Source organism: Callorhinus ursinus, unplaced genomic scaffold, assembly GCF_003265705.2.
Source record: "Callorhinus ursinus isolate GAN/ISIS: 27379988/994484 unplaced genomic scaffold, GSC_fseal_2.0 scaffold18, whole genome shotgun sequence".
NCBI classification, from domain to species: Eukaryota; Metazoa; Chordata; class Mammalia; order Carnivora; family Otariidae; genus Callorhinus; species Callorhinus ursinus.
The window spans coordinates 13,587,388-13,600,889 of record NW_027397080.1 but is presented as its reverse complement, the minus strand read 5'-3'; the positions used below and the strand labels follow the sequence as shown (position 1 = coordinate 13,600,889).

Here is a 13,502-nt window from a genome sequence, read left to right as displayed (position 1 = left end):
TACCAATCTAGAATGGCCTGACAACTTCTCTAAAGTAACGTCCATATATAACCTGAGACAATGAGTTCCACAAGGACAGCTCTGACCGAGTGAGATTTCAGGATACACACACACTCACACAAATGTGTATGTACAAACATAGGGACATATTTTTGCCTTAAAAACCACCTCTCCAACTCAGAGATAGCATTCTTGGTCCTAGAATAAGGCCTCTATTATCCTATCCCCTTCAGGACTTCTTTGACTTTTATAAATCACTTCCCACTCTTTGTCTTTCCAAATGAAAGCATACTATTCGCATTTAGTCAGTCCTCATCTTGGAGCCCATTAGCCACTTATAATCTTGCTGGTTAAAAACTGAAGAGAGCCCATGTAAACTATGAGCTCTGAAAGATAATTATGTGTCAGTGTCGGTTCATCAACTGTAAAAGGTACCGCTCTGGTTGGGGGTGTTGCTACTAGAAAAATCTGCTCATGCGCTGGGCAGAGGGTACAGGAGTAATCTCTGTACTTTCCCTCAAATCTGCTATGAAGCTAAAACTGCTCTAAAAAAAATAAGTAAACAGAGGATTAAAAATAAAAACCAAACATAATCTTCTGGGGAAAGTGGCCATACATGATGACTTTTCCTAGGACAGCTTAGGTCTGTCATCACAGAGTTCATTGTTAACAGTACCCCCATCTACTCTCAAATGTGTCCTACCTTGCACCATAAGTTGTATGGTCACTCTACTTCAACGCCTCAACTTTCCTCATCTAAGAAATAAATCAGCACTTCAAATCGCAAACTCAGTATCTGAGGAAAGGAAGTATGCACCACCTTCCACCTCTTGAAAGACTTAGGAATTTGCCACCCGAAGTATTAACGTAAGTTTCTTCTCATCCTTACGGCCTGCTATTTACAATCCTCTTTTCCTTCCTCATTTTAGGATCTAGATGGTAACATTTTTAAAATCCCCATACATAACAACAACCTAAACATACAGTTGAGAAATACACATCTATACTCATTAGCATACTAGGTAGTTTATACCAAAAAAAAAAAAATTAAGAATCTGGTAATTTTTTCAAATAAAACGTTTTTATGTGGAAGAGTAAGATATTAAGCGTATATGGGGGTGGGGAGGGAGCCTGAAAAATAAGGCAAAATATTAATTGTGATATTTCGGTGGTGACACTAAATGAACACATTCTTTGTCTATGTCTCTGTGTTTTCCAGCTTTCCTGAAAATGAATCTGTACTGGATTTATAATGAAAGACTCCCATGTGTAGCCAAAGAACAAGATGTTCAGACTGAAGCTGAAGTGAATATATAGGGGATGCACCCAAACTTGAATAAATCCAAAACTGCTATGCTCTCTAGGTACAGCCTAAATAACATGAGGCACTTAAGGAAGGCACAGAACACCCAGGACACTCCTGGGATAAAGGGATTGTCCTTTGCTTACGCAAAGTACTTGTAATGTCATCAGTGGCAAGAGATTTCTAGAGTTCAAGGTGGTGTTAGAGTAATGGTTCTTACCCAGGTTTAAGCTTGAAGAGGATCCATGTGAAGAGAGGGAAGGAGGTGGTGTCTGTGAATGTCCTGGTCCCTGACTAGGGAGAGGCATGCCCACGGGTCCAGGAGAGGAGGAAAAGCTAAGGCCGTTATAAAAACTGTGTCCAATGGGGGTCAAGCTGCTCGATGTCCTCTTATAAAGGTCACTGCTGCCAGTCAGGGAGTCACGGCGGGAGCCACTGCCAGTGTTGGAGTTTGCAACTAAAATGGAATTAAAACAATGCAGATAAGAAAAGGCCTGTTCTTTGAAGAACAAGCCCAGTGACCTGTCCTAACACTTTGATCCAGACTCCTTACCACCGCAAATTTGTCAGCAGAGACAGCCTAACTGTTCATGTGGCAGTTCTAAGGGGCAGGTAAAGTAATGAAGAGGACATGGCTCAGGTTAACATGAAGCTTTTGTTCAAACCATCACACGAATGCTAAATTTACCTTCCTTTGGTGTCACATATTATGGGGTGGGGATGGGGTAAAAAGCTCGGACGGCCACATAAGCTATGGAAAAGGTGAAAGAAAATGGGCTAGAAAGAATGCCTTTCATCAACCCAAAGGTTCTAATAGAAAAATGGAATACAGAAAAAAGATTTGTAAATGGGGTATTTCCCCACTACACAAGACTTACATGTGAAAGCCTATCTTCTCAATGGGTTCAGTCAATCAAGAGTTATTGCTAGCTCCCAATTCCAATCTAAGATTCTCTCTCTCAAACATGCCCTTCTGTTCTGAGATCACATTGTTTTACAAACACTGCAATTATCCCACTGTTTTCCTAACTACTTTCCTGCTTTATCCTCCCATCAAAAAAACATTAAAAATATCTCGGTCTAATGTCCTTCTTCCCACTTTTCCGTAATATCCACCTTAATTCTTCTCAAAAGACTGGAGCAAACTCCTGACTCTGTAAGGCCTGCAGACTGAGGGGTACACTACCCTGTCGTCTTTGGTCAGTCCTCCTCCCTCGGTTTTTAACATTCACATTTCTACACTTCCCTCCACGTTCTTCCCAATGCCTGCAAAAACCGCCCCCCCGGTTTTCTGATCCCTGAAACAAATCAACCATGAGAGTATAAATAAGCAGCAATATGAGCATAGACCTGAAATCAGCCCCAACTGTAAAACTTGATTTTAACAGTCCGTCATCTCAAAGCTTTGTGGGACGGCCGAATTCCCACGGGGCTCGGTCCAGATCTGCCTGGGCTATCTGTCCAGGGTTCCATGCATCATCAGTGTTCCACAAAGATTGCAAAAACAACAAAAATTCAGTTTTAACAGCACTTAAGTCGGATTTCTACCTGCCGTTCCAAACCCTCCGAGGGCTGATCCCAGGGTGGCGCCGAGAGAACTGCTACTTCCGAATCCCAAGGATGTGTTGGCAGGCTGGGCAGAGCCCTGGGAGAAGAGGGAGCTGCTCTGTGAATTGCTGCTCAGAGAGTTGTTGCCATAGAAAGAGCTGGATGCCAGGCTGTTACTGGGCTGCTGCTGGGGCTGGGGCTGGGGCTGCTGGGTTCCTAAAGGGCGAAATGGTCCATTTGTTGTTCCAGCAAGACCACCGGCTGCTCCATTTGCTGAAGCTGCGGCCGCCGCAACAGCTACGAGGAAGAAAGCAAAGCATTGGGCCGGGAAAGGCGCCGGCCGCGCACCCCGGCCTCGGCGCCAGCCTTCCAGAAACGCTGTCGCGCGCTCCCAGGCTTCCAGAAACGCTGTCACACGCTCCCAGCTTCGCAAAGCAGACACGAGCTTTGTAAAGAACTACACGAATCTGCCTCTGAGCCCTCCATCTGAGGCTTCTCTTTTCTACTTCTGCTTCCAATTTGAAGTCAAAATACCATGGAAGCCAAATTCGCTACGGTGGCAGCTTTAAAGAGTCTGCCGTTTAAAATAGGTACAGATGTCAAATGTAGCCATTTTAAATACGACTACTTCCTAAAATCTCAAGTTCCACAAATACCAATGTTGAGGACTTTTCCAGAACCACTGTTGGCAATATACACAAGCCCCTCAAATTCCTGAACATATTGCTCTCTTCTAGATGTTCCCACTATTGTTCCTAATCTATATTCCTAATATATATATACACACAGATATAAAGCTTAAAACAAAAACTTATTCTGCCCCCCATCAAAATACACTGCTCTGTCACTTCTCACTACTCCCTCCATCCCACCTCCCTCCGAAACACAAAAAACACCCCCGCCAAAAAAAAAAAAAAATATTATCTTAAAATAATGTCAAGGATTTCTGTGAAATTAGCCTTGGACTTCTGCCAACGGTGCCATTTTGTGTGAGTAATCCAACTTCCTATGTTCACGGTGGAGCAGGTCCTTGCTGCTAACCAGCTGGTACATGGCTGTCAACAGAATCTATCGAGGTCACTTGCTGCTTCTGATTTTCTCTTTGAAATATTACAGGGCAGAATTGCTATATTGAGAACTGTCAAATAAAGTACATTTCAACATATTGTAAGAACATCATCCATCGCCCCTTTTGGACTGCTGACAGGAGTTCACGAAGACAGAAGCTCACCTGCTTGCGCGGCCGAGGAACTGATGATGACTGGGGCAGGAGCTACAAGCCGAACGGGAGCTCCAAGACCATTTCTCGCTCCTGCATTCACCACAAGGGCGCCCGTTTGGTCATAGTAAGCAGCAGGAGCCAAGACTGGGTAACCTGGGAATATTAAGCCACATACAAGTATATATGAAACTAACAGTGTTTCCTGGGTAGTCGCATATTATCAACAGTCACAGACTCTCAGCTGTGGGGACAGACAGACGTAGATGTCTCTCCTGGCTTCACCACCTAGATAGCTATATGACCCTGCATCTCTGAGCATCTATTTCTTCAATGAGGATAATAATACCTGCCTCATAAAGTTACTGTGACAATTAAAGGATGACTGTGACAGATCTAGCATGATATCTGGCACAACAGGGGGCAGTATTATTTACCACCCACTAAGTGTTAGAAAGGGAACTCGAGGGGACACCCGGGTGGCTCAGTCGGTTAAGTGTCTGCCTTCGGCTCAGGTCATGATCCCAAGGGTCCTGGGACTGAGCCCCGCATCGGGCTCCTTGCTCAGCAGGGAACCTGCTTCTCCCTCTGCCTGCCACTCCTCCTGCTTGTGCTTTCTCTCTCTCTGACAAATAAATAAAATCTTTTAAAAAAATAAATAAAAGAAAGGGAACTCGGCGGGATAGGGAACACCTGTGCTCTTCAAAGTGCTAACCAAGGTTATCACCAGAAATCATACACTGACAATATTTTATGTCTTTTGACTAGAGAAGTAATGGAGGGTACAAATGATTACAACAATTACAGTACTTTCATACCTCGTAACAGTGTTAAGCACAAATATCCTGCAAGTTAGCAGGTAAAACCTAGACACACTTCAAATAATAAGATCTTTCACATCACCATATGAGATGGAATCTCCAAATCCTACTGAATAATAGGAGAAATTACAGCAGACTTCCCAATAAAACCTGAATGCTTAATAACTAATATAACAAATGATACATGTTAAAGTTACTCAGCGAATTCATAAATAGATCAATTAATTGGGCTATACTCCACGATCAGTAAGAACCCACACATTTATGCTGAGGTCTTACAAGGACCTGTTTCAAAGGAAGAAGCACAAATTACTTCCAACCCATGCAAAGAATAGGACCAGGTGACAGTGAGCCAAGAATAACATATATTCAAGATAAATATTAATCACGGGCAGGCAGCTATAAAGCACCTCTCCTGTTGGCTTTGGAGAAATCCCAGAAACGTGAGGGATCGCCCCATCAAGGAACACTAGGAACTTCCGAATAATACTGTTCAGAGACATCAGCATGAAGGCTAAGGCCCTGGAGTGATGCTAAGTAGCCTGCCCACTCCTTCTATTCTCCCTAATCCTAAGGGAGAGAACAGATCATCACAAAGGAATACAGCATACTCTAAGCAATGCATGAGGAGGTACGTAAGATGAAGACGGGCTCAGAACAACTAGGTGCTCTCATCAGCAAACTACGGTCTAAGTGAAGGCAAGTGTATGTCATCCTTGCCAGTGCCCAAATAATGACAAGCCAACACAAGCTTAAAGCATTGCCTGTTCTCCTCTCAATCTCCCCCAACAAGCAGACTATTTTTCCCTCCAAGTATTATAAACAACAATGCAGCCTCACCTGGCATGCCTGCAGCCAGTCCTTGTCCAAAAGCAAGGGCAGAATTCACTGCTGCAGCTGCCACTAGCGGATCTGTTTGCTGTCCCTGCTGGTTCTGATTTGGGGTCAAAGGACGCTGGCTGGCTCCTCCACGGAGAACCTGGGAGACAGAAGTAAGTCAACTATTTTCTTGTCACTGAAAATAACTAAGACCCACCGTGTGCTTAATTTGGGCCAACTTTTTAAAAACTGATAGTTTTAACTGTTTTTCCTATAATGTTTTATATGGCATTGCTATTAAGATAAAAATTCAATTAGCAACATCTCATTTAGTGAAATCTCATTCTACCATTCTTAAACATTATTATACCTTTATAAGCAGGAAAAAGCATTAAAAAAATGATGATTCATTAATCAAATACATAATGACTATCACCTGGCAGGTACTAGAGATAAAGCAATGAACAAGACAGAGCCCCTGCCCTCTTGAAGCTTTTATTCTAGTGAATGAGACAGACAATAAATGGCAACTCTATAAAATATCAGTGCTCTGACAAAAACTGGGTGGAGGAGTCTGATGGAGTGGGGAGGGGAGTTTAGATAGGATGAACAGGGGTAATCTACCCAACACAGATTAAAGTATCTGTGTCTAAAGGGGAAAAAAAAAAACCACCAAAAGTCTGTATTTTCTTTATGGAATATAAGAGGACCGTCTCTGCCTTATAACACTATTCCCATTCAACAAGGGCCAAATGGCCCCAAATGAGCTCACCAGATTTGATTTAGGAGGCTCCTGACCTGTTTCTATTCCTCCTCTCATAAATTCCACAACAGACCGCAATCTAAATGGAGATGAGTGTCAAGAACACTGCCTTTTTCAGTACAGAAGACCAGTTCTGTCACTGTGCTAAAGGATCCACTTTTTATGAATGAAATACGGGTATCAAAATGGTGGTAATCATTCTTATCCTGAATGCTCTGAAAAATCTACTCCACATGATCTATATACTCCAGCAAGTAAAAATGCAAAACCCACAGACCACAGCTAAAACTGTAAGACGTGTTTTGCATGTTTTCAAAGGCAAAGAAAGTTCTTATCAGATCACTTTCACGATCACTCTGCTCTTTATAAAAGTTAGACATAGGATCAGGAACCTGGGTACAGATTATTCTTGGTACCATTTGGTAAAAAATGTAAAAGAGAAACACCACTAACACTCAACTATTTATTAAAGGAGCATAAGGGAAACACCATCCGTACTGGAAAGAAGAGTCGTGTAGACACTTGGTTGACTACAAGTCTCTTATTTCCTTATCTGTAAAAGTAGTGAGAGTAAGCTCTCTGCTCCTCCCCGTTTGACAGACAGCCGTATCTTCTGGTGCAGTGCCAGCCGCGTCCCTGAGACACAACGGTGAAGGTCGGAGTGAACGGATTTGGCCGTATTGGGCGCCTGGTCACCAGGGCTGCTTTTAACTCTGGCAAAGTAGATATTGTCGCCATCAGTGACCCCTTCATTGACCTCAACTCCATGGTCTACATGTTCCAGTATGATTCCACCCATGGCAAATTCCATGGCACAGTCAAGGCTGAGAACGGAAAGCTTGTCATCAATGGAAAGTCCATCTCCATCTTCCAGGAGCGAGATCCCGCCAACATCAAATGGGGTGATGCTGGTGCTGAGTATGTTGTGGAGTCCACTGGGGTCCTTCACCACCATGGAGAAGGCTGGGGCTCACTTGAAGGGCGGGGCCAAGAGGGTCATCATCTCTGCTCCCTCTGCCGATGCCCCCATGTTCGTGATGGGTGTGAACCACGAGAAGTATGACAATTCCCTCAAGATTGTGAGCAATGCCTCCTGCACCACTAACTGCTCGGCTCCTCTGGCCAAGGTCATCCATGACAAACCTAGGCATCGTGGAGGGACTCATGACCACTGTCCATGCCATCACTGCCACCCAGAAGACCATGGACGGCCCCTCTGGGAAGCTGTGGCGCAACGGCCGAGGGGCTGCCCAGAACATCATCCCTGCTTCCACTGGTGCTGCCAAGGCTGTAGGCAAGGTCATCCCTGAGCTGAACGGGAAGCTCAGTGGCATGGCCTTCCGTGTCCCCACCCCCAACGTGTCTGTCGTGGATCTGACCTGCCGCCTGGAGAAAGCTGACAAATATGACAACATCAAGAAGGTGGTGAAGCAGGTGTCAAACGGCCCCCTCAAGGGCATCCTGGGGTACACTGAGGACAAGGTTGTCTCCTGCAACTTTAACAGTGACACCCACTCCTCCACCTTCGATGCTGGGGCTGGCATTGCTCTCAACAACCACTTTGTCAAGCTCATTTCCTGGTATGACAATGAATTTGGCTACAGCAACTGGACGGTGGACCTTATGGTCCACAGGGTCTCCAAGGAGTAAGAGCCCCCTGGACCACCAGCCCCAGCGAGAGCAAGAGGAAGAGAGGCCCTCAGGGGCTGGGGAGTCCCTGCCCCAACTTATCCCCCAAAACACTGAGAAATCTCCCAACCTCCACCGTTTCCATCTCAGACCCCTTGAAGAAGGGGAGGGGCTTGGGGAGCCCTACCTTGTCATGTACCATCAATAAAGTATACTCTCCCCACCAAAAAAAAAAAAAAAAAAAGTAATGAGTAATGGCTGATCTTGCAGATCTGTTGGGAATATTAGAATTAATGTCTGCAAGGAACAATACCTGGTACCCAGGAGACAATCAATAACCAATAGCTTATTACTATCAAAATATTTATTTGTTTGTGACCTAAAGAATCTAATGGACTTTAAAAGAGAAGGAGTGCTTCAATTCACATCGACAGAAGAGTCAAGGGAGGCTGCCCAGTTGAGTGTTTGCACCAAGACTTAGAAATGCCTAACCAATGACCCAGAAGAGCTCTCACTCTAGGAATAAAGTAAACAGCGTGTACAGACACATGGCAAATACTAACAGTTCAAGTACGAATAAAACATCATTGAAAGCATCATTTCCATAGGGCATTGTGAACCAGGTTTATGTATGGTTAGGAGTTGTGTAAAAGGGTGGGGGACAGGCGAAGGGACAAGGTGCCTGAAGAAAGAGGTAGTCCAGACAACTGAACCCAGTTTTAATGAGAAGAGCAGCAGGTTTCCTTTTTGTCCACTGTCTAGAAATCTTGTGTGGGACCCTGATGATTAATCAACGTTCTTAAGTCAGCTGCCAGTATTCGTGTATTTTAATTTCATCAACAGCTATCAAGTCTGGATTTTTTTTTTTCAAGTCTGGATTTTATGGAAACAGATATGTAAAATTTTACAAGTAACAGTTTAACATCGAATAAAATCAACAAAAATGACTGAAGATCTGTGTAAAACACTATTCTCGGAGTCTGCTTACTATCGACCTTTACAGTGCAAAAGCTGTTAAATTCAAATTTCTTTTCAAAGGTTACTGATCTACATACACAGCTTTTGAGATCTACCAATACTTAATATGCAAGTAGATGCTCAATGGGGATTTTTTTTTTTAACCGAGGACTTAATTTTATTTATTTTTTAGCACCCTATTTATTTTTTCCTTCTGATTGCAGGTTAAATACTCATTCACTCATTCTTTTAATAGTTTTAGTAACTTTTAGGTGTAAGCATGGGCGAACTCTAGGAATACTAATGGAAGCATGACAAGGTCCTTGCCTCAAAGTACTTACAAATTTACTTACAAATTTAGTGAATGTATGCTTGTGGGAAAAAAAAAATATTAGATGAACAAACAAAGAAACCTTTTAAAAACAATCCCGTCTTGGATACCTTTTATTGCATAATATGCCATCCTGCTAGGATGGCTGAGAGGTCACTCATAGAGCTGACTATTGGTTCTGGTTCATGGAAGTTTAGCTGGGCCTATGGCTCACAGGCCTCAGTTCTTCTCCACATGGGCTACTGTGCTTCCTCACAGCATAGAAGCTAGATTCTACAAGGCAGGAAATTGACACTGACAGTCATGTTAAAATTTGTCAATGGGGTATTTTAATTAATAATCATTCACCCTTCTATAGTTCACCATGCTCAGTAGAATTATCATCTACACAGTCTTCCCCCAATCTAGAAAGTTCAGAAGCCATTCTAAACGCTTCTCTCTCAAAATGCCTTATCTAACACCAAATCACCACCAAGCATGCCAACGTGTGCTTGGCTTCAACCCAGCACCCAAGGAGTTTCTCTTTAGCAAACATTTTGAAATAGGAAAGAACAAAATTTTTGTCAGATGTCAAAGGAACCTTCACAAAAAGGATGAAAAGGAATCAGAAGTAAGATGGAGTGCCTGGAACATCACTGACTGTGCTCAAAGTTCCAGCAATTAGGTGTGGAACAGTTACCATGCCTAGAACATAACAAATGTTCTGTTTTCTGAAAAAATGTCAAGGCCAAAAAGGTAAAAAGCAAACTTTTTTTTAAAGAGGGCCTCTCATTTCAATGACTATGACAAAGGAGTTCACCAAGAAAATCGTATTTTCCTAAAACAACTGAAACCAAAAACTGACAAAAACAACACTGGAACTAAAATATGGCTGCTTATTAAAAAGAAATGCCAGTAACCTTTTCTGAGTGGGCTCTGTAACAGTGGATGACAGAAAACCCTGAAATGCAAAGGATTACAGTGCCCATTTTACAGCTAAGGATATACCTTCTCTATATTCAGAAGTTCTCTATATTCATGCAACACACCCCTAGGTGCAAAACCAGTAAGTAATAGAACAAAGACCAAATCTCCAGTTTTCTGTAACTCCAAACATCACAATATGGTCAGAAAATAACACAAGTTGTGAAATGATAGATTTGTGTTCAAATCTTAACAATTTAGTATCTGTGTGACCCTGGGCACACAAATTCCACTTCCTCAAATCTTATGAAGGTAAGTCATATAATTTATCAGAATTAGAAAATATAAAAGAAATTATAGGTAGAGCACTTAGCTTTAAACAAGAAGTATTTACTATTTTTCTTGTGCACTCTAGCAGAACTAACTTTAAAAACACAGCAATTACTCTGTCTACCAAATCCACACTGGGCAGCCATTTAAACACAAAGATCATCACACAACTAAATACTGACTATCACAAAGAGTAAGGTATTAAATATATTCACAAGGATCACCCATTATGTCAACAATTATCTGCTGAATTCCCTTACATACCTGGGACAAGAGTTGTATCTACTGCAAAGAAAATCATGCATTAGCTTCCAAAAATTTATCCTACTACAAAATTACTGACCAAGAATAAATTGGCTAGAATTTCAAGACCTGTGTTTTTTCTATAATTTTGCAGAATCTAAAAAATTAAACATACACTCTCTTAGTGGGACTAGTAAAAACCAAAGTGTTCTTGTTTGCATCATGTCACAAGTACATAGACGAGCATGGTGTCTTGCCTCTTTAATTTGACAATGTGTACCAAAGCCTAAATGTTCATTTTATTTGCCTGAAAAAAACGCCACTTCTAGGAATTTATTCCATGGAAATAATCATACATTTATGCAAAGGCTATCAGTCATTTATAACATCAAAATATTGCTAAATTAAATATCAAATAATAGTAAGCTGGTGACAATAAAATATGGGATACTCTGACAGATTTAAAGATAGCTACTATTTCTAAAAAGCACTAAACAACATGGAAAACTGTAAAAACTGTAGAAACTCAAAACCATGCGGACAGCATAACCCCGATTTTATCAGAAACTGAATAATAAAGCTAGAATGACAAATACCACCCATTAATTTTGTTTTATCCTGACATGAGGATTTCTTTCCTTTGAGTTTTCCAATTCACCACAATTTTCAGCAATAAACAGGTATTTTTCTAGTAAGAAGGAGAAAATGGCCTATTCAAAATAAAAGGGCATACTTAGTTTTGTAGTTCATTATTCTTTCCCAACTCATTAAAAAGCTCTTATTTACTCTAAGTTAAAACAGACATAATAGGCTTAAAGATTTATATCCAGTTCAGCTGATGTTGTCAATAAGCAGTCTGGAGAACGAGCCTCCCCGTCCGTGGCAAGCTGCCTGCGGGAGAGGCAGAGTGTTTGGACGGCATTCCGTAGTTATGGCAGAAAAGTAGCTCTTATTAGCAGTATGAGTACTCGTTTGCCACGTGCTAACCATGTACCCTTAAGTGGATGATCCTCTATGTGCTTTGCCCCTACACAATCTCATGATCTTACCTAGGTATGCAAACCAAGAACCTGATCATAAAAGGCATTCGGTAAGCCCCGTTGAGTCTCAGCCTGAACTCAGGTAACACACAGAGGAAACTCACCGATCCACACCATTTCTCTATCAGGAGCAGCATTACCTTTTAATGATACACGATTACTAAAATTCACACTTAGAGGGGGTAAATTCTGTTTACATTTACCTGCTGCTGCCCTTGCTGAGCCTGTGGGGTAGTCTGCTGATTCGCAGAATTAGTTGCTGCCGCGGCGGCAGCCGCTTGCTGCTGGAAAAGACTGGCAGGGTAGACTCCCCAGGGAGTGACTCCATAATACTGGTGAGGGACCACAGCCGGGCCTAAAAATAGCAAGAGAAAAGAAGACAAGTTTAGACTAGTCAGAATCATCTCAGGGTTTCCAAAGGCTACATTGGACTCAGCAGATCCTACAGTAAAATAGTAAGGATATATTGATTCATTCTAACTGATCGTGAATTCTGTTTTTGAAAAATAGAACATATTTTTATATTTTTATGAAAGTCTTCTGAAGTCACTAATTTACTCCAGGCCTAGGTGAAGAAGCTAGTGAAGGACAAAACACCAAAGATATCACAAAAGGGAGAATAACTGATCAAAGATGGAAGGGATGGGTTTAAGAACAGAAGAATTGGCCTTGGTCAGGAAGAAGGCAAAAGGCCTGTGCTTCCCCTAAGAAAGAAAGGACATGGGACAGACAGAAACACAGTTTGTTGTCTGAAGGGAAATAAATGGCGAGTCTGTGTGCATCAAGTGAAGGAAGAGAATAAAAGATTAAGCTGTGCCCTGCTCTCAATGGTAAGGATGGCACCTGAGACGACTGACAGGGACAGGGGCCCTGGTGCTTCATTAACTCCTGAGGCAGGAAAATCCATCAGTCTTCAACAACATAACCCAGACACTCCACTGAACCTCCACTGCTCAATTTCTAAGAGGCTTGGTTCTCCTATTTCTGTGTTGGAAGTCATTCAACACAACTACATTCAGACACTGATATATGAAATTTTCAATTTAAGTCAATGTTGAAAACAAACAAACAAAACCTTACAGACCTGCTGAGTATCCTAAACAAAACCAAGCGCTCTGCTTCAATCTCGATCTGTTCACCCTTGGCAACAGGCTCTCGCTACAGTATCTACCATACACAGTATGCAACACAGAGGTAACACAGCCATGCAGACAGCAGCCTGGGTGTGGCAGAAACCTACACCACAGAATTCTCTGAAGATGGCAGCAAGAAACACCAAGGCTTCATTTTGCCAAGACAAGCTCCTCATATCTGCTGAAACACATCTCCCAATCAGAAGTTTCTTAAAACACAGAGTTTAAAATATCTGCAACTTGACTGAATATAGATAGAGTTCCAAAGAGCTATTTCAAATGTGTCTATTCTGACATGGTAGCTAATCCTGCAGAAACATAGATTTCGGGGCGCCTGGGTGGTTCAGTCAGTTAAGCATCTGCTTTCAGCTCAGGTCATGATCCCAAGGTCCTGGGATCGAGCCCTGCATCAGGCTCCTTGCTCAACGGGGAACCTGCTTCTCCCTCTGCCTGCCACTACTCC

The 13,502-nt window shown here is 42.3% G+C and overlaps 1 protein-coding gene, 1 non-coding gene and 1 pseudogene across 13 annotated transcripts in view; 1 reads left to right on the top strand and 2 right to left on the bottom strand.

Annotated features, from left to right (window-relative positions):
- The window catches only part of PUM1 (pumilio RNA binding family member 1), a 138,338-nt gene that overhangs the window by 30,534 nt on the left and 94,302 nt on the right, over nt 1-13,502 (bottom strand). For 9 of the 12 annotated variants that reach the window (XM_073903044.1, XM_073903046.1, XM_025856985.2 and 6 more), the window contains 5 exons: nt 12,110-12,261; nt 5,732-5,870; nt 4,083-4,226; nt 2,852-3,148; nt 1,524-1,760 (listed from right to left, as the gene is read on the bottom strand). In XM_073903044.1, the coding sequence (XP_073759145.1) occupies nt 1,524-1,760; nt 2,852-3,148; nt 4,083-4,226; nt 5,732-5,870; nt 12,110-12,261 (969 nt within the window). The remainder of the gene's footprint in view (nt 1-1,523; nt 1,761-2,851; nt 3,149-4,082; nt 4,227-5,731; nt 5,871-12,109; nt 12,262-13,502) is intronic. The other 3 variants (XM_073903050.1, XM_073903051.1, XM_073903047.1) reach the window with 2 other exon arrangements.
- On the bottom strand, nt 5,538-5,615 carry LOC112812438 (small nucleolar RNA SNORD103/SNORD85). The gene has a single exon (XR_003205290.1). It is a non-coding gene; the product is annotated as a small nucleolar RNA SNORD103/SNORD85 (small nucleolar RNA).
- On the top strand, nt 6,316-8,393 carry LOC141374477 (glyceraldehyde-3-phosphate dehydrogenase-like; annotated as a pseudogene).